Source organism: Pinus tabuliformis, chromosome 7 (assembly GCF_031772625.1).
Source record: "Pinus tabuliformis cultivar Carrire ecotype Pingquan chromosome 7, CPIR1, whole genome shotgun sequence".
Lineage (NCBI taxonomy): Eukaryota > Viridiplantae > Streptophyta > Pinopsida > Pinales > Pinaceae > Pinus > Pinus tabuliformis.
The window spans coordinates 1,199,356,435-1,199,378,475 of NC_142293.1; the positions used below are offsets into that span (position 1 = coordinate 1,199,356,435).

Sequence of the window (22,041 nt, forward strand, 5' to 3'; positions counted from 1 at the left end):
CCAGTTACCCTTTCTTGACATCCTCTTAACCAAAATAGATGGGAAACTTATCTCGACAAAAAGAAAACCCACACAGAAAGATACCTTCATGCTAACTCTCATCACCATCCTAGGCAAAAAGTGGGAATTATAAAAACCCTAACCACAAGAGCCTCTAGAATTTCTAACCCTAAGCACCTAAAAAATGAAATAAAACACCTTTGTCAAGTCTTTGAGCATAATGGTTATAATAAATATCATTAATAAAATCTCTTTACCTTACCTAAAAGGAAAAACTGATAAAATTTCTAGAATCCTAAACAAGCACAACATAAACATTGCTTTCACTCCTAACACCATTAGAAAAATTGTAGACTCTGCAAAGGACCCTATAAACCCTAGACTACAAAAAGGGGTGTACGTGGTCCCTTGCTCATGTGGAAAACAATATATCGGTGAAACAGGAAAATATTTAAACATTAGGCTTAAGGAACATGTTGCTGACATATCTAGGAACAAAACATCAAAATATGCTCTTGCAGAACATGCTCTCTCCTCCTCACACTACATTTGTATGGAAGAAGCCAAACTCGTCATCAAAGAAGATCATTACCTTAAATGGAAAATAAAAGAGGCCATTGAAATTGAAAAGAGGAAAAACAATATAAACTGAGACAAAGGCCTTATCATAAGCAACACTTGGAAACCCTTAATAAACCGTTCCTCTCTTAACAACAATTCTAATAATAGGATCATTAACTTATAATAAAATTTATAAACACATAAACTTTGATTTATTGCTTTAACTTATAATAATTAAATAAAAAAATAAAATTTATTATTAGCTTTAATAAATTTATTAAGATCAAACTTAGTAATCATTAAAATATCTAGTAAATTTAATGTAAAGGAATAAAAATAATAATTAACAAAAATCATCGTGAAATGTTAAATGATTAAAATAAATTTATAATCCTATTAACTTCGATTCATTACCTTAACTTATAATAATTAAACATAAAATTTATTATTTATTAACTTTAATAAATTTATCAAGTTTCAACTTAATAATAATAATATATCTAAGTAACTTAAACTATTTCTCACACATACAACTCCTAATAAATTAACAAATACTTTTAATAATAGTGATTTCTAAAATCAACAATAAAGTTAAATCTCATTCAAATTCATAATAACCTAAACTAAAGCAAACATTGCAGCTACACATTTTTAAATAACAATTAAATTTAATATAAAAATTAAAATAGTTAACCAATCATAATAAAAAATAATACATATTTTTTAAGTTTAAATATTTATATTCTTTTGATCATTAATTTTATATATAATAGTGTAATTTAAAATGAACTCTGAATTAATTTAAAATATAATAAAATAATTTTATCATATATAGTTAATATAGTTAATATAATTGTTTTATAATTACAAAAAACAAAATAATAATTTACACTAGTGAACCTCAAATCATTCCCCTTATAAATCAATCTATAAGTATATATATCCTACTTATCCCTTGCCCTAATCTATATCAATCTTCTCAAAGAATCTAGGCATTCCCCTAAAGATGGACTCACATAGTAGTCCAAAACCTTGGGTTTAAAAAGCTCTTAAGAGGTTATTCAACCATTATTTTAAATCATGCTCCTATTTACACATCGTTAATGTTTTACCTTTTCTCCTCCTCCTCCTTTCTATTTTACCTTTTTCATCTTATTCATCCTCCTCCTCTTCCATCTCCAATTTTGGCTTTTGTCCCATTTTCAATATTCCTTTTTCTCTCTTTTAGCTTTTGACATTTGCAATTAATTCTAGAATAAAATAAAATTGTGTACCATTTTTATATATATATATATATATATATATATATATATATATATATATATATATATATACTCATTACAAAATATATATAGAACTACACTCGTTTTCATTACATTTATTTTGTAATTATTTTTCACTAAGAGTGTACCCTGTTAGAAATATGAGTGTTCATGATGACAATCTCAATTGAAATGATATGGAATAGTACTAAGGATATAAAACAAGTAGTAACAAACATTAATGACAAAAGAAAAGGTGAACGGTCCTTCCCAATCACATGTTTTAGTTTATTCATGAACACTGAATCATTAGGGGGTGGAGATCAACCAAATATCCAATGGAGTAAGTAGAGGAAACATGTTAGTAAATAAGCTTCTTCATTTAGAGGAAACATGTTAGTAAATGAGTTTCTTCATTTCTTGTTTCTGTCTAAATAAATTAAGATAAAATTTTAAAGTTATGGAAATATTAATTATGGATTTTATTATGAAATAAAATGACAACATTATTGATGCTAGTCAACTTATAAGGAATTGCAGCATGATTTAAAGAAAATCAAGAAATGAAATATGCATTAAGGGAACTTTATGTAAAGTTGGTGAATGACTTGCCATCTATGCTAACCAAGGTAAATTATATTTATTTTTTCATTTAGCTATGAAAATCAGCCTGAGTTATTGTTGTTTTTGTTGTTTGAGAGAAAGTTATATTTTCATAGGGCTTTATCAGATCATGTTTATCTGGAAAAAAAACATGATTGATCACTTGACAGAGCTATCGATGAAGACGAATAAGAAAACATAAAATAAAAATACAGGAGAGCTATCGATGAAGACGAATAAGAAAACATAAAATAAAAATACAGGGGAGTTTGCAGGGATTCCCACTCAAAAAGGATCAAACCATAAAAGTGGTCAAAATACTGCAGCAGAGATGGAAGTTAATATTGAAATAATCCCATATCACAACCCTTGCTGGCTGAGAACATTTCAAAGAACATGAAGCCCAGGGAGAGACCAACTTTAGACAGCACATCAACCTCCATGTTCTGCTCCCGAAATAGATGTTGAAAGGAGAAAACAGAGAAAGAGGAGAGAATGTCCTGAATCAACTAGATCCAATTGCAAAGAGGAAGAACTTCAAGAGAACAATGACCCTGAATGCAGTTGATTAAGACAAACGAGTCACCGATTATAAGAAGGTTGTCAATGTCTAGCCAAGAAAAGAACTTGAAAGCCCCCCACAGCTCAATCAGCTCACCTCTGCAATTGTCCCGCCAACCACCATGCCATGAGAAATGATAGTGGACAATGAGGTCTAAATGAAGTGAGACTCCACAGCCACAAGTCCCTTCAGAGGAGGCATCATCAAATGAGCATATAGCGTCAATGCCAGAGAGATCAACATATAAGACAACCCGAAGAGATTTTTTCGGTGTCGAGGGACTAATTTCCTTCCAAAAAACCAACAATATCCACGGCAACCGTCAATGCCACAAGCAAAACGCTTTCGAAAACCAGAGCATTCCTAGCGCACCAGATCCCCCAAAATACATAGAGGAGAAGGGTTCTACTGGCTCCATAATCAGAAACATTCGAGAATAAATAGCACATCGTTGATTTAAGGGACACCCAAAATTGTGGCCACCCCACCTCAAATCTTAACAGCAAATGGGCAGCGAATAAACGGCTGGTGTAGTCCTCGGAGATCTGTCTACACATGCAACACCATCCGGGACCAATGAAACCTCTTCTAAATAGATTGTCCCAAATTAGTATGCGTTTCTGTTTTCTTTAAAAGTGCAAATTGAATCTTATTGTTAATTGTATGTGTGTTAATTATTTTTTAATGTTGTTAATGGAGTAATATTCATAATAATAGTAAGAAGATGATAATGATGGGGCGGCTTTTTGATAATACCCACAATGTTGAGAATAACTCAAAATATGATTAAAGATAAAAAGATAAAATATTATATAAATAAATAAAATTAGAAAATCATGAATACACTTTTCTAAATTCAATTTTACACTATTTTAGAACCACATACTATGCTGGGAAGTGAAAATATTCATATGATTACCGATTCGTACGTTAAAAATTTATGAATTCCATGATGTTTTGTATAAATATTCAAACCTGAAAAGCTTGTCCTTCCCGCCCGTGTTTTCATTCATAAAAACAAAGTGATTTAAAAACAAATAGAAAGCAATTTGTTCACGTCAATTGCAATGTTAGTAGTCGTCACATATAATAACTTACTTCGGGTAAATGTTTTTCTTATAAAACTTCGGAAGTTTTTGGCCCTTTGCCAGCGTTGCCACATTTAAACTCAAATCCGGAATGTTCACTTGTGAAACTCTAAAATGGTGAAATCAAAATGTCCAACTTCCGTAAAGATCGTTTCAAACGGTTTCGAGTAACAGTTTCTCTTGAAATTAATGTTCTTTTAACATGTTAGCGGTAAAATATATAATAAAATTTTCACGATTTTAATAAAATAATAAAAACTAACCACTTTTTTTTTTTAAATATGAAAACTAAATCCATATAATCTTAAAATTTTCCATTATAATTATTTAATTAGGTTTCTATATGTTAATATCTTTATAAAATTCAAACTTTTTTAACATGCGTTTTTTTTTTTTGCTATTAATCAATCAGAGATTAGTCAATTTCAAAAATAGTATGAAATACAAGAATCCCACTGCTTCAACATTAAAAACTTCAAACTGAAAAACTTTTTCTTATAAATTTAATATATATTTATCTCAAGTCTAAATTCTAAAATATTCCTAAGGTTACTCAGCCAAATTATGATCATATTACAATGTTTTTTATAATATTAGAATGTTTTTCGTGATCTTTTTGGAATATAAAAATAAAATTTTAAAAATTATAAATAATCTCTTACATTCTAGTTATTGAATATATTATTAAAACTGAAAAAAGAAACATTTTCTCTTAAATTTAATATCTATTTAGATGAAGTAAATTTTAAAATATTTATAATATTTCCTGGAATTACCAACCCTCTTATCATCTAAAACTTCTCTGAAAAAAAAATTGAACATAAAAACAAAATTTTAATTAAATCCAAATATTCTCTTACATCATTAAAATTCAATAAACCATCAGCACCTTATTCGGAAATATTATTAAAATTAAATTAAATACCTGTAGTTTTACATTTAATCTATGAATTGATTACTTTCCAAAATACCGTGAAACAAGTTTTACGCTTAACCTATGAATTGATTACTTTCCAAATTACCATGAAACAATAAATGGTTGATTAAAATACTGAAACTGAAGAACATTTTTTTCCAAAATTAACATATATTCAAATTAAGTATAAATTTTTATTTATACAATCCTCGTAACCTCTTAATTTAGCGGAACTATTGTCATGTTCTGTAACCTCTTAATTCAGCGGAACTAATGTTATGTTCTAACTTTTTAATTTCTAAGGATAAAAGAATATATCACTTTTATTTTATTAAAAAATTGATAATAAAGTTTTTTATATTTTAAATAAAATTTGAATTTTGAATATTTATAAACTTACTAAAAAAATATTTTGAACATAAAAATAAAATTTTGAAAACTTTTTAATAATCTCTTTACTTTTTAAAAACACGATAAATCATATGTAATCTCTTACCATTTAAAAATGCCCACTAAATCATCTATAATCTCTTACAATTTGAAAACGCAATAAATCATTATCGCCTTACCATCACCACCTTACCTTCTATGCGGAAGATATTTTTTTTCAGCAGATATTTACAACATATGACCGAAGTCAGCAGAATTCAGAATATTACGGCATAGCCGTTACAAATCATAGGCGGAAATCAGCAGATAACCAACGCAGAATCTTTACGGCATAACCGTTACAAATCTTAGGCCAAAGCCAGCGGATACCAAATCGCGGGTCCACAACCAACCCCCGCAGGATTCTATCGCGGCTGGGGGAGCGAAAGCCATCCGCCCCAGCCGCTATGTCATGCACGTCGCGTGCATAAAAAAATAGTAATAAAATAATAAATTGAGAAAGGGCTTTCAACCAACTAAGCCCAAAGAGATCTCTCCATATCATCTAAGTCGGGTATTTAGGCAGTAATCAGCATATCTAAGTCGGGTCTTGCTTCGTTTCACGCCCACCAAAGCCAAGCAAAGCCTTTATTTCACGATAACACAGGCCCACGAGGAACGGAGTGCTCGTGACTCGACCAGCGGGAGAGGTACGGCGCTCAGCTAAGCGTCGGTCCCTCTCCTTATCAGTCGAGTGTGCTTACGCACCCTATAGGCCGTTCTCACTTCGGTCGGTTAGAAAGAGCGGTCACCCGCCGTTCCACCCTGGTCGGTGCCCGGCCGTTGGGTTAGAGTCACCACCATATTTTCATAAGGCCAAGACATTTCACTCTCCGAGAGTCGAAAGAGTAGATGTCATGATAGAGTTTAGTGATTTCTAGGCCCAACTTCTCGGCAACCAGAACACCCTTTTATATCTCTTTTTATTGCTCATTACTCCACACCGATACAACTTAGCTTTGCCCTTAGTATTCTATTTACAGGCAGGGAACACATCACAGAGCCCAAAAACCCATGAATTAAATATAATAAATATAATAGAATAATATAAATAAATATATAAATAAATATAATAAAAAAATACACGTAAAGGAACACAAAAAAACAATAATTTGAAGATCTAGTTGCAGAGAAAACAAGTCGATACAAAGGAATCCGGGACTTGAAAAACCAACAATTTAAGATGGTGGCATGAGTCCGCTTACTGTACTTGCAGTGTTTGCAGGTCCTTAGATAGGAAGCATTAAAGGACTAAATTGAAGGATTAAAGGATCCCTGTGGAAAATTTCGATTCTCATTGCTGCAATCGAATATATGCTAAATGTACGTATTGGTTTGAGGGTGATGGAATTGATTGTCAAAGTTGACGAACAAGTATTTGTGATCTGAATTCGGTGAAAAACAATATCCAAGGTTAGAAACAACAGTTAATCGGTGCGAATACGGAATATTTATATTGGAGATCTGAGGTAATTTACCTCATAATTTCACATGGTCCAAAACAAAATTATTATTATTATTATTATTTATATACACATAAATATATATTTGCTATTTAACTTATTAATATGTTTGCTTGTTATTATTATTATTTTTTATATACAGCTAAATATATATTTGCTATTTAACTCATTAATATGTTCGTTTACTTGTTTGGTTAACACTCAAAACACACATGCTCAACGTTAAGGCCCAGTGAATAACTGGAGGTGTTTAGACCCCGTGCCTTTATCTGTGGTAGAGGATTCACTTACCATTACATTACATTATCACTCCATGGTTTAATTTTTGTTATATCATACCTTTACGGTGCTAGCCATGTTTCTTGGATTATGCGGCTGGTCTACTAGGGTGACATTTGGCTAGCCCACATGATGGTCAAATAGGGATGGTAAAGATCCATCGAAGCTAATCCAGCGATGATTCTTCCTCGTAACACCATTACGGTTACTACCCCACCCATCCCGAGCCGCTCTGACAATGTCGATTTAAGTGGCTGAGAGCTCAGTAAGGGTTTTTGTTCAGCTAAGGTTTATCATAACACTATGTAGTCTACGTAGTTTTTACACTGGTGCTCTTGTCACCTATCGTGTAGCCGGTTCAGTCCCTTCGAGAGAACAATGGTTCTCACGTATCAAACCCCTTATTTGTTTAATGCGACTCTGGCGTTAGACCATCTAACTATGTGTTTTTCTTTTGTTTTCTTGGTTATGGTTCATGTTTTAGAGTTTCCTTACTTAGGCTTAAGATTATTTTAGGTTTACATTCCTTGGTTCCTTTGTGTAGGTTTGAGGAATATGGATAACTTAGTTCCTTCCACTAAATGAACCAACGTTTCTTTGCTTCTTACGTTTGCCAGGAAACTTTTTTTTGGGTGATTTAAGCTAATTTGTACAAAGAGTTGTAATTTCCCTTCTAGCCCTATAGATGGCAACAAATTTGGTCAAGCAAGCAAGGTCGCCACTTGATAATTCAACTATGGTTTTGAATTCTTACTGTAAAATACATTCAACGTGAGGGTTTTAATTTCATCAATTTTATCCATCTTCTAAACTCTTTCTCTTCCTTTCAGGCTCGAGTGAAGCTCCTATGGCAATCCCAATTGCTTCCTCCCCTATTGTTCACAATAGTGAGACTTTAAAGCTACCATGCATGTGGTTAAGGGATTACTACTCCACAATTTTTCTTTTCTCTAAAATATTGTCCACAAAAATTACTCTCTCAAGTTGTTTTCTAACTAATGTTGTATTGTACTCTTGTTTGGACATCCACCCCAACATTTTCATAGTGGTGACATAGGTTTTACTTTTCATTCCTCTAGTGCAACCTGATATTGGCTAGCTAAGGGCCACGGGTAACACTTGTGGTTTTAAACCCTCAGTTATTTACATTACATCATATTTTTTTTTAGTAAAAAAATGGTTGGAAACTCTCTGTTTCTAAATTACTAATAGAGAGTTTTCCCTTTCTGTAGAAAATGGGAGTTCTAGTGTTTTACCGAAACCCATGAGGTAAAGTCTAAAAACCCTTTACTTATTTTTTCAGAGTTGAGTATAATTATATATGCATGGGTGTGCACACACACATATATACCCAACTAAACAAGGTTATCCACTATTATTCATTCATGTTAGCTATTACTCTCAAGTTGATTCGATGTCTTTGAACTTGACATTCTTAGCATTCCACGTACTCAAGAAAAAAACTAAAACTTTTTCCCTATCTTGTTGCAAGTTATGTCTAAGTCTAAAGGGTTTCTTACCAGCCTATTATAGTTGTAGCCATGATTTGTCTACCTTTTCTTCCGTTCTAGATTGAAGAGTTAAGGTTTCAACACTAAGTCAAAGACACTCAATTTTCCATGGGAATGTAATGGGTTCTTCCCCTTACTTCATGTTGAAAACAAATATATTGATTATAGTTCTTCTTGTACTTGGTTTTATTAAACCTCCCTTATTATGTTGTAATTGTAACTATTGTGTCACTATAACACCTTCGTTGTTACCATATATTACATGAACATGTTTTTTTTATCTGACAAGATTTCTTGTGTAATCATTCACTTCCATTGGCAGTGTAAATAAATAACTTTTAATTTCAACTGATTAGTTTTTTTTTTTTTTTTTTTTTTAACAAATTCGGATGCTATGTATTGATTGAAAAAAGTGCTAAGGCATAAAGCCATACATAGTTTGCTGCAAGAGCATTACAAATCCAAGGATAGAGAATGAGGTCCCTATCCCTGAGCTGGATTCTCAAAATTCGGACTACTAAAGAGCAAGTACTACTATAGATTCGGACGAACTGAAGACACAAAAATTTGCATTTGCAATACATGATTTAATCGATGGAAATATGACTGATATTCCTCGCAGTAGAGTCCTCTGGGTGCTGATCTGCTTCCATTGGATTGACGCTTGAAGAAGTTGATTTTGCTTTCTGTTTGGCTTCCAAAATGTCTCTTAAAATTGCCAATGATTCCTCAGCATGGATGCATCTATTGCTAAGCCCGTTGAACTGATCCTGAAGCGAGTGAACCCTGTGGAGAAACAACTCCATTTCTGTACGGTACTTAGCATGGAGATTTCTGAACTGCTCCTCAAATTTTCCTTCCAGACAATGGATCTTTTCTGCTTGCCTAGCTTCCATATTTCGCACTTGATCTTCCAGAATTCGCTGTTGAGCTCTGACCTCGTCGAATTCCGCTTGTAGGTCTCGGCAGTGAAAACATTGCTCCTCACGCGCCATCACAGAGAAATGATTGATTTTAAAAGAGACAGAATCACAAGAACAGCCTAAGGGCTCCGTGAGGTTACAAGGAAGAGGGGACCACGGTTTGATGTCGGATCTGATAGAGAATAAGCTGCAACAGAGGGAGTTCGAGAGCCCAAGTCTCAACTTCGAGGATAAGAGAGAGGGCGGATCTGAGAGATGACGCTCTGTATAATGGCAGGGAAAAGAGAAGGGGGAAAGTAGCCAGGAAGGAGCAAGAGAGGGGGGCGGGATGGAGAGCCAAGGGTCGACGATCAGCAAATGAGCTGAGAGAGGAGCGGTGGGTATAGAAGGAGGGCTTCTGAAGCTCTTGATCAATCCTTTAGTTCTGTTCCTGTAAGAGTCCAATAGATAGGTTAGCGAAATAAAAAGCAGGGGAAATAAAATCGATACCAAGGCACATCTTCTATGTCGCAGCTGGCCCTGGTTGCTTCCTTCGACTTCACAGTGATGCTCTTGGACGTTATGCTGTAAGATGAGAGGATCTGCTCTCCTATTTAAAGATTGAATCCGACTGCGGCATCCTGAATTCTTTTCAGAAGACCGATTCTCTGCAGAGTTAAAGTATTTTGTGGGATTTCTGGGACGATTGTCTGAGGCAGTGAGATCCTTGGTCAGTCCTCTTCGTTTATGAGTTTTGCTTGGGATTACCAATGGATTGCTGATCGTATTCTGAAGCTGATTGATTGGGCTTTTCGTGTGCCCGAAAACTGTAGTCACCATACCCCCCGCACGCTTGTTGGGATTGCGCGCTTGGGGATTGTCAGATTTCACTAGATTCATGGCAGAGGCTGGAAGAAGGATTGCTGATTGTGCCTTAGGGTTCCCTCTCGATATCCGACGGCTTTATTAGCATGACTGTCCGCTGCCCCATTGTGTGTGCGCAGAATATGATAGAACCGAATTGTACTGAAGTAATCGGTGAGGAGATTGATGCGGCAGAGGTGTTGTTGGAGGCTGCTATTTGATGACGGCCTGTGATGATTCATATATCCGATGACAATCGAAGAGTCTCCTAGCACGATTGCCTTTTTGATACCCCTTTTTTGAAGTTGCATCAAACCTTGGAACAGAGCAAGAGCCTCCGCAATATTGTTAGTTTTGACTCCTAAACTCCATTCATAGCTACTTATTTCTTCTCCTTTCTCATCTAGAATAACTCCTCCTGCTCCTGCTGGTCCTGGATTGGACTTAGAGGCCCCGTCAAAGAGTAAAATTGGACAGTTATTGCTCGTCATCCATCTCTTGAATTCCTGAGATGAGAGCCTTATTTCCCATTGTTTGATCTTGTGGTTAGGATTCGCGCTCCTTCTCTGAATATTATGATGATGGCCTGTACTATCTAGAATATGACTGATCATGATCCTTTCCTCAGTAGTGTAATCAGTAATTTTAATGATGCCTGAGCATTTGACTACTATCGTTTCCTGCGCTAGAAGGTGAGCACTGCTACATGTTATTCTAACATTGCCTTCTTGGTTTTGAAAAATTTTCTTGTTTCTAGTGAGCCAGATTTTCCAGAGAAGGTTGTGTGGGATGATGTCCCAGGTTCTTTTGACAATCTTGCTCCGCTTATCTTTCCAGGGGCAATTCCTTCTCCAATAATGTATTGTCTCAGCAATGTTTTGCTGGGGCTGCCAGTTTATATTGCCAAGTTTGGCCATAATAGTCCAGCATCTCTTCGCAAAGGCACATTCAAGAAAAAGATGGTGGATGGTTTCCTCCTCAGAGCAGCAGTTAGGACAGATTGAGGGACCATATATCCCTCTTTTTTTTAAATTTTCCGAGGTGAGAATTTTCCCTTTAAGCAACAGCCAGATGAAGAATTTGACCTTTGGGATGGCCTCAGATTTCCAGATTATTCGCCATTGTTTCCAAACCGGAGCTTGATAAGTGCTATTGCAGATGAATTGATAGCCAGATTTAATGGTATACCCTGAGCCCGTGGGGTCCCATCTGAGCCCATCTAGAGCTCCTTTTTTAATAGGAGCTCTATTTTGGAGATTTTTAATGAGGGCTTGCAAGCTAGAGTCCAAGTGTGGAGGAATGACCGGAAATTCCCAGCTAAGCCAAGCTCCGCTCTCCTCGTCCCATTTTGAGATTTGATCCAGCCTCTGGATGCCCTTACTATGCAGATAAATAATAATGGGAATGGCTTCTTCTACAGAATTTATAGGTTGAAAACCCATAATTTTATCAGTGGCATAATTAATGCTGCTCCCATCCCCTGGAATTTTTGAAGTATTTTGGACAAGAATGGGAATTGCTTTCTTACAAAGTTGCCATATTTTAGTGGAGTCCCTTGCTGGAATATCAGATTCAAGTAATCTTTGCCTGCTGTCTGAAAGATACTTGCATTCAAGAACCTGTTTCCACCAGGCTTTAGGTTCACTGATGAGTCTCCAAGCCATTTTAATCCCAAAGGCAAGATTCAGTAATTTAGGCATTCTGATTCCCAATCCACCTCTATCTGGAGATTGGATTACATTTCTCCAATTGACCAAATTGAATCTATTTTTATCTTGTTTCCCTCCTTGCCATAAAAAATTACGGAGAGCAATTTCTAACTTGTTGTGGAAAGAAGCTGGAGCTTGATAAAGAGTGAAGCGGTATAATGGTAAGGAGGAAATACCTGATTTAAGTAAGATTAATCTACCCGCTGGGTTGAGCCATTGAGTTCCCCATTGCTGCACCTTTCTTTTGACTTTGTCAATTACTTCACTCCAGGTAGAAGCTTTAAGGACGCCCAAAGTAACTGGCATCCCTAGATATGTGAAGTGGTCCCAGGTTTCTTTGTAGGCTACTCCAAATATATTGGCAATGTTGTGAGCTGTTTGATTAGAGATGTTCCATCCATAGATGCAGCTTTTCTGAAGGTTGACTTCTCCTCCAGAGCACTCCATAAATTGGTCAAGAATAGATTTGAAGCGCCTTGCTATTGTGGTGGAGGCCCCGCCAATTAGCAAAGTATCGTCAGCGAATTGTGAATGATTGATATTTTTAACTCCATTCCCATACTTGATGCCCGAGATGAGGCCTACTCTTCGATTGTAATCAAGGTTGCTGTTGAAGGATTCCGCCATCATGATGAAAAGATAGGGTGAGAGAGGGCATCCTTGCCTTAGACCTCTTGTGGATTGAAAGTATTCACAGGGGCGGCCATTGATGAGAGGCGAGATCCAAGGGCCAGTGATGCATGCAGCGATGGTGCTTATGAATTCAGAGTTGAAGCCCATTTTTCCCATGACAGCATACAAGAAGGAGTGTCTGACTCGGTCGAATGCGTTGGCTAGATCTAGCTTGAGAACGAAACCTTTCTCTTGTCTGGAGGTACTAGAATGGATAGCTTCTTGAACCAAGGAGATGGAGTCATGAATCTGCCGGTTAGCCATGAAGCCGCCCTGATTTTCAGATATGATAGAAGGAAGCACAGGTTGAAGTCTAGCAGCTATGATTTTTGCAAAGATCTTATAAGAAGTGTTGCACAAGGAAATAGGTCTGAACCTAGAAAAGGAGGTGGGCCTGGATTCCTTGGGGATGAGGGCTAGATTTGTTGAATTAGTGAACCCCCCATTTTCTTTTTTCTTTGTATTCCTTTAATCATCTTTACCAGATCTTTTTTTATCAAATGCCAGTGGTCTCTGTAAAAATTAATTGAGAAGCCATCTGGCCCTGGAGATTTGTCTGGTTGAAGAGTCCAGATAGCTTTTTTAACCTCTTCCTCAGTTATTTCTCTATTCATCCTTTCATTTTCTTCAGCCGAGATTTTCCTTGGAAGGTGTTGGAGAAAGGCCGTGTAGTCTCTAGCGTCTTGATTTTCAGTGAGTAGGTTCTTGTAGTGATGGAAGGCTGCCCTTTTGATAGATTCCTGATCGTCATGCCTGCTGCCTTGACTATCAATGATAGCGGTTACAATGTTTCTTGATTTTTTTACAGTGGCCTGCTTGTGGAAGTATGCTGTATTTTTGTCCCCTTCTTTTAACCATATTTCTCGCGACTTAAGCCTCCATTTGACTTCTTCTGCTCTCTTAATTTGAGTGAGTTGTTCCTGCACTTCCCATTCCTTGTCTTTGAGCTGATTAGTGAGTCCTTGTTCTTCTATTTTTTTTTGTATCTCTTCCAAACTCTGCTGCAATTTTCCTTTGATTTTTTCTGGTTCTTGGTAGCTAGTTTTTGCCCAATCCTTAAGTGCTTTCCTTATGTTTCGAATTTTAGTTTCCCAAATATAATTTGGGGATCCTTCAACATGTTTCTTCCATGTTTCTGCTATAATTGATTCAGCCTCAGGGCTTTCTTTCCATAATGGATTGTATCTGAAAGGGATTGGTCCCAGGTTGGCATGTGCGTCCAACGTTAGAAGGATGGGAGAATGATCTGAAGCTGTAGCGCTTAGAATTTTGGTATGACCTGCAGCAAAATAGGAAAGAAGAGAAACATTGATCAAGATTCTGTCCAGCCTTTCCATAATGTTACCTGGTCCCAGACGTCTATTGTTCCACGTGTATTTTCTATTCTTTGGTATAATGTCCAGCAATTCGACTTCCGCCATGATGGTTTCTAGCTGCCTTCTAAAAGGATCTGGGGTGAAGGCACCCCCCCTTTTCTCGTTCGCGTGGAGAATTAAATTGAGATCTCCCGCAAGGATAAGATTTGTATTCTGCTCCTTATCTATTTCCTGCTTCAATTCCTTCCAGCATTGTTCCTTTTCCCGAAAATGGTTGGGGATATAGATATTATAAATGATAATATCACAGTTTTCTTCTTTGTTGACGAGGTTGGTCCTGATCCAATTTGAGTTGATGACTGAAGATGCACAATTCCAATGCTGCTTTTTCCACATAGTGGTGATTCCTCCAGAGGCTCCTCTGGAATTACTACTGATCCCTATGAAGGATTTTTGTGATTCAATGATTGTCTGCATATCATTCTGATTTTGTTTGGTTTCCTGAAGTAAAACGATTTCAGGGCTTTCTGAATGAAGAAGATCTCTTAGGGCCGCTGTTTTGGAGGGGTGCCCCATACCCCTGCTATTCCAAGATAAAAGCTTCATCATAAGACATTCGATCGAGGAGGTGCTCGCCTCTCAAGTTCTTTGGTTGCTGTATCTTTCTCTTGGGAACCTGTAATGAAGGAGTCCATAGGGGTTTGAATCCCTAGAGCTATGTCCTTTTGCGAACTTTCTTCCCGGTGCTGCTTGGCTGATTTTCTGCCTGGCCCAGATTTCTTGTAGATGTCACCGGATGCACCAAGATCTTTGGAGGAACTTCTGGTAGTTCTTATAGGCTGTAGTCCGGGAACTGACTGAGCTGGATTCGAAGAGACCAAGGGGGGCTCAATGTGGGTCAATACTGGCTGTTCAGAATGAGGGCCATCATTGGTCACTTTCGATTTATTTTTGGATAAGCTCCTATCAGCAGAGTGTGGAGGGGAAGCACAGTGGGGGGAGGAGGGGGAGGTTCTGGGGCCTATGGGGGAAGGGGGGGGTGAAGGAGGTTCCTCTGATGCAAGAGATCCAAAGGGGTTGGAGGATGAGGGGAAGACAGGGGAGGAGAGATGGGTTCCGGAGAGAGGTTCTTTGGACTCGGGGGGAGGGTTGGACTTCTTTTTTTTCCTTACTACTTCCCATTCTTCCTCTTGAGTTTCAGACATAGTATTATTGATTTCTGGTTTAGATTTAGGGCACCTATTCGCAAAATGACCATACTCGTGACATACCTTGCACTTGAAGGGGAGTTGTTCATAGTCCACCTGCTGAATATGCGTCCACTGATCCACTCTGAGTTTGACTGCCTCTGGAAGACCTTTGCCCAAGTCTACCTCCACAGAAATCCTCGCGCATGCATACATATTTTCCTTTGGTTCAGATCTGTCCACATATTTACCTATAGCATTTCCTATTGCTCGTACAGTTTCATCGGCCCAGCAGTGAAGCGGCAGATGTGGAAGACGAACCCAAACAGGGACAGCATTGGGAACATCCATTTCAGGATCAAAGCCCGGGGTCCAACGATTGAGATAAAGACCTCTTGAATCCATAAAATATGGCCCATTCCTGAATATGAGATTGCGATCATCTATTGATTCAAAAAGGAATGTATAGAATCCTCTGCCGCAGAACCTTATGGCAATTTTCCCTTGGACCATGGCGTTCCAATTTCTTTCCACCCATCGTTGTACAGCTCGAGGGGAGGGCCAAAGGCCCGTGAACTGGCCAACCAAACCGCGCTCAGCTAGGGCTACAGCAGATCTCCTTGGAAGAGAGAGAGGAAGAGGAATTTCTGGGATTTCATCAAGCTTTTTGATAAATTTGGAGGCAGAAGGTCGAATCCGCTCAGCATTATCTTCGGGGACGAGAGAAGCGAAGGCTTTCTCAAAATCGGGCTGGGATGGATCTTGAGGATCCATTGAAAAGAGGGCTCAGGCAAAAGCGAGAGGGAGAGGGCAGGAGGCCCAGAAAAAAAGAGCAGCGACGGGGGGCTACCACAGGGCGAGCCAAACGCAAAAAACGGGCAGGAGGCCCAGGAAAGCAGAGGGGCGCAGCGGAGGGAGCTCGGAAGGGCCAGCAAGCCCGGCAGCAGGGCTGCCAAGGCTCGGCGGGGACGAGCAGGGCTTCAGAGGCGGGGGCAGGAGAGAACCATCTCCAGCGCGCGATCCATAATTCCCCTTTCACAAATATCGTCTCAACTGATTAGTTTTTAAGAACACTATTTCTTGCAATAAATTTCTTCTTGATGCATGTCTATAAAGTTTTCTTAGTCTCCTTCCTTTGTTTTTGTCAAACACATAAAATTTATTTCCACATTTCCTTATTTCCTGTATGTTTGACTTCCTTCAATTATGCATATACATATTTAAGGAATTCACAGCCAAAGTTATTTCATATAGAAAAATGATATCTTTTTTTGCTTAGATGTTTCCCTTGTTTCATTCTATATACAATTCTTTGGTCTTATATATGTCTAATCTACACACAGTCATGTTATTTGTTATACTTTAATTTTTCGTTTATTTCTATCTGTGTATGTCTATTTTATAGTAGATCTCTAATTCCTAACTTTGTAGTAGAGAATGATTATTGATCCCTTGAACATAGTTTTTTTTATTTGATTTATTTGAATATATAATTACTTCCCCACATGTTGGAAACCATTCTTCGGCCTATTAATGAGACTAAGTCTAATAAATATCCTTGGTACAAAAGCAATTAGGTGCAAGAATCCTGGAATTCAATTTTTGCATCTACTCCTCACATGGATTTTAACTTTTTCACTTTGATAAGGAACTACATTGGTCAATTGATAACACAAGGTTAGCCTTTGTACTGTCCTACTACTTATCATAATCCTACTATTTTCCTTACTCAATTGTAAACCATAAATAACTCATTACATTATTCAAAATGTTAAACAAAACAACATCCATGATCGAGAATTAGTTATCTATCAAGAAATACAATTAACAAGTTATGTGTTCCACTACTTTCTCTTTTCCTTGTGCATAAATTCATAATATTTTTGCAAAATAATTTTCTAGGAGATCTCAAACATGACAATTTGTTTACTTATCCAAGTATTTGAATATATAACAGGAGAAAAAATGCTCCTCCCAACCAATAAACTATTAATAAATAATTCCCCCACAACTTCAGGATGTCCTTGTATAAAAAATCTCGATATGTGTTTTTATTTTTTTCTCGTTACGCCTTACCAACGTTCCACTAGATCAACGTATTGAAATTTTGTATATTCTTTTTGGTCCATTCTTTTCTCTTCGTTGGGACTTATTTTAAAATTTCCTTTATCTCTTGTAATCCTTTTTCCTCTCCCACTTCATGAACTTTCATCAAGATGTCCAACTTTAGTCTTAGCCCCATAGTTATAATTCAAATTTAAATTTTCGCAAGGAAATAAAACCATAAAAGTCTAACAGGAAATTAATTACATTAGGGTTACTAAATTTCCCCTCTCCTTAAATGAACATTTTCTATAATGTTTTCACTACATTCATCGTTTTTGAAAAAGTGGAGGAAATGTTTCTCTCATTTTTATTTTCCATCTCCGAGGTGGCCTCCTTTGGTGAAAAGTGCTTCCATTGCACTTTATCCTAGACCATGGCTCAATACGAGAGTATAGATCCCCTCCTGACTAAAATTTGTAGAGGCTCGACCTAAAACTGACCTTTTGATTTCAGTTGTACAACATTCCAATGAATAATATGATTTGGATCATGAATGCATTTATTTAATAGCGATACATGAAGTACATTGTGAATTTTGATATGGGTTGGTAGTGTTATCTAGTGGCCACTGGTTCTACTCTTGCTAGTACCTCAAATGGTCTACAAAATTAGGGTGCTACCTTAGCAGAACGTCTGAGTTTTAAAGTACTCTTCTTAGGCCTAACTTTAATGTCTACTTTCTCTCCAACTTTATATTATTTCTGTGTCCTTTTAAAATTTTCATAGCTCTTTTCTTATCTTGGTCTAACTTTAGCTTCCACTTTAACTTTTTAGCTATATTTTCCATCTCCTCCAATAGATTAGGTATGAATACAACTTTGTCTTTTGGTTGACTCGAAATTAATAGAGTATGGCACTTTTTCCCATAGAGTAATTCAAATGGACTCATCTTGAAGGATTCCTAATAGTTTTTATTATAATAAAAATCAACTAGATGTAAATAATGATCCCACTCAGTGGGTTATCTCATCACAACACATGAAGCATGTATTCGAGAATGTCATTGGTCATTTCAGTCAGTTTTTCTATCTAGGGATGATATGTTGTCTTGAATTTCAAATGCGTACCCATTCTTGCAAACATTGATTTGTATAAATTGGAAGTAAATTTTGCATCACTGTTGGATATGATATTTTTTGGTATTCCATGTAGTATAAATATTTCTTTCAAGAAAGTTTCAGCCACATGAACAACAATATATGTTGATTGAAATGGTATAAAGCAGGAAGCTTTATTTAATTTATCCATTACAACCATTATTGAGTCATTCTATATTCTAGTTCTAGGTATCCCCAAAATATATTATAATGAGATAATTTTCCATTTCAATTTCAGAATAGATATGGGATTCAATAATATAGCAGGATGTTGATTCCTCTTTGGAATTCTTGGCACTTTGCCAAATATTTAGTGGCCACTCCTTTCATTCCAAGCCAAAAGAATTCCTTCCTAAGGGATGTAATAATTTTCTAGTATCCAAGGAAATCAATTTAGGTGAAGGAGATAGAGAGGAGCAATAAGGAGCAGAGAATCTAGGGTTGGAGTTGAAGACAGGGGTTTGGATTCAGGCTACCAGGGTGGGGAGTGCAGGGGGGAGTGCTGCTCCCTCCTATAGCTAGGCAGTCACAGGAGGAAGTCATAACGTGGGAAAGAAACATTTCAAAAAACCACTGGAGAAGAGCTCAGAAACCAGAAGTTAGGGAACAACTAGAAGAAGTGAAGATCAGGATCAGGAAGGGGATCAACATGAAACGAGAAAAGAAAAAGAGATTGGAGGCAGTAGTGAAAAACCAGCTTCCAGAAAGACTACGGCAGTTTGCAAGCCCAAGTCAGGTACTATTCCTCAGGTCGTATTAAGCAACCCGGCGATACAAGCTCATAGAGATCAGATGACGGAGCATGCAACTATATGCAAGTTCATGGGGCTATGGCCAAAAGAAAGGGCTTTACATGTCTGGATAAGGAGCCATTGGAAGCAAAAGGGGGAAATACATTTACCTTTAGGATCTAAGGGTTTTTTCACAGTAGTGTTTGCAAGCGTAGAAGACAAAGATAGAGTGTTTGAAGGGGGACCCTATTTCCATGCTGCGGCAGGACTCTACATGCAACCATGGATGATGAACTTTGTCCCGGAATGTGAAACATTCACTTTAGTACCGGTTTGGATTACATTATATTCCCTTACTCTGGATTATTGGTTTCCAGAATCTTTGAAAACCATAGGCAACAAGCTGGGACATTTTCTAAGAATCTCAGAGGCAACTCTGAAAGGGAGATATGCCTCCTTTTTCTGAATATGCGTGGAAATGGAACTATCTGGAGCCCTGTCGGAAGCGATCATTTTAGAGGTATATGATGAAGAATGGGTGCAGAAAGTGGACTATGATCACATACCATTCAGATCTCGCAAATGCCATGAACATGGGCATCTATATAGAGACTTCACTACAAAAAATAGGGAAGATAATCAAAAAACCACTGTTGTGAGAGACCACGAGGGTTTCACCGAAGTTGGGAATAAAGGAAAAGGAGGAAAGTATCCAAACAAGAAGGAAAATGAGGAAAACACTCAAGACAAAACAGCTTCAAGGTCCTGGAGGAAGAAGAGGGGAACAAGGAGACAGTCCAGGACATTGAGAATGTAACAAAAGAACATAATAGGGTAGCTGACATGGAGGATATCGCAGTAGATAAACAACAAAATGATGATCTATCAAGCCTGATGGAGATCAGTAGGGACTAGGAGATGACGCCAATTGAAGCAAGAATAGAGGACCATGAATTACAAGAGATTCTGGATAAGGAAAATCTAGATTTAGAGAAATTTTGGAACAAGGTAAAAAACTAGGGGTGGACTCCTTGCCAAAAGAGGACTATGATAGAGTACAACAACTCTTTCTCTGGATGTCACAAGTGAAGAGAGTAGGAGTCAAAAGAAATAATAAAATCCAGGAGCCAAGTGGGGTCAAGATGATCGAGAATCCTCAAGCACAATCTCCATTTAATACTTAGGATTTTTAGTTAAAACCCAAGTATTAAACCTTGATTATCCAACAAGAACCAAATGTTAATAACCCCTGAGACCAAGACTATACTTAGGCTTTATAAAACCTCAAGTATTAGAAAATATGGGTTATTCAATTAAAAATAATAATAATAATATGAGATTTAATTCCCAATTGTTTTATTCTCCATAAACTCTAACTCATCCCACTTCCCGCATCACAAAGTTTCCAAAGGTTTAAGACCCCTCCGCCATTATCCATTGCGATTGTGATTAGACCGGACCCAGTGGCAAGATTAATACAACTCTATGATTTCCCGACGTCTGTGGCTATCACAATAAACCATAGAGCTTAAGTCTCATACCTTAAATAATTGCGATATGCGATAAAGCCTGGACCCAATGAGATTATATATGTCAATCCATAAAATCAAACGTCCATGGGTTATCACAAAAGTTTCAAAGAGTAAGTCCAAAGGGTCCTGCCTCATGCCGATTTTGATTTGCGATAAAGCCAGGGCCCGACATGATTATAAAATCCATTCCATAAAAATCTCATGTCAGGAGCTATCCCAGTTACCAAAGTGTCATGATGCCAATTTTTATTGCGACAAAGCCTTGGACCAAAAGGTGTTATTCACTCCAATCCATAAAATTCCGAATCCGTATGCTATCGCAAAAGTTTCAAAGCTTAAATCTAAAGGGTCCTGACTCATGCCAATTCTGAATTATGATAAGCCCTAGACCTGATAAAGATTATATGTCAATTCATAAAAATATATTGTCTACGGCTATCACAGTTCTTTTACCCATGACACTTATTCCAAAGAATCCTACCAAATGAGATTGCGATATGAAAATAAGCCCAAGCCATCTCCCATGTCATCCATATCATCATGCGTGACATCATTCTCCATGCAGATTTTAGGTCATAGTGACCTCACCATGATGTCATCCCTTACGTCATTATGTAGATTTCAAATTGCAAATCTTTCAAGATCGTTGGTGTTGTACGGCTCTGTTATTGCGATATGTGATATCATTAGACCCGACAGGATTATACAATGCAATCCATTAATTCTCGCATCCACGCAATCACAAAAGTCACAAACCTTAAGCCATTCCTCATCTACCGATTCTGATTGTGATTTGGTCTTATTCAGATTTTCGTCTATTTCAATAGGGATTCTCCTTTCTTGAAATGTGGCAATAATTCAACACCCAGTCTAAAAGTGATTCTTATTTTAGGATAAGATCGCAACATTTTGACTTGTATTACCACAGTCCTCACTCTGCATTACGCTTGATGACAGTTGTGTTTAAAATTTATTACGCCTCTCTGTTTTTCCTCATTTCCTGCAAAAGTGATTTGTTTCAAATAAAACTCGCTTATCAATCTCATTTATTTCTAGCTTATCTATTTCTCTTTTCCATGTTTAGGTTCATGAGAGGGGAAGACAATTGTGTTGATAAGTGGAAGTTCAGTTCAGATAGATAAACAAACATCTAGAGAATCCAATCGAACAAGCAAAGCTGATGAAGATAGCAAATCACTTTTAGAACGTTGCTACCAATTTTGTATTTTTCTTTAACCGTATTGAAGGGAT

At 37.0% G+C, this 22,041-nt stretch overlaps 1 protein-coding gene across 1 annotated transcript; it reads right to left on the minus strand.

Moving 5' to 3' along the window:
* Positions 1-10,472: 10,472 nt before the first annotated feature.
* LOC149251718 (uncharacterized) lies at positions 10,473-14,713 on the minus strand. Its single transcript, XM_089453972.1, has 3 exons — positions 13,304-14,713; positions 12,326-13,094; positions 10,473-12,163 (listed from the first exon to the last, which is right to left on the minus strand). The coding sequence occupies exons 1-3, from the start codon at positions 14,711-14,713 to the stop codon at positions 10,473-10,475; spliced, it is 3,870 nt and encodes a 1,289-aa protein (XP_089310098.1).
* Between the last annotated feature and the right edge of the window lie 7,328 nt (positions 14,714-22,041).

What these genes read in the sequence shown, in the direction of transcription:
- LOC149251718 (XM_089453972.1), bottom strand. Translation starts at nt 14,713, where the DNA reads ATGGGGCACCCCTCCAAAACAGCGGCCCTAAGAGATCTTCTTCATTCA. An exon ending in ATTTGATAAAAAAAGATCTG is followed by an intron (nt 13,095 to 13,303) that starts GTAAAGATGATT and finishes TCTGAAAATCAG; the next exon opens with GGCGGCTTCATGGCTAACCG. An exon ending in ATTAATCTTACTTAAATCAG is followed by an intron (nt 12,164 to 12,325) that starts GTATTTCCTCCT and finishes TCCAATCTCCAG; the next exon opens with ATAGAGGTGGATTGGGAATC.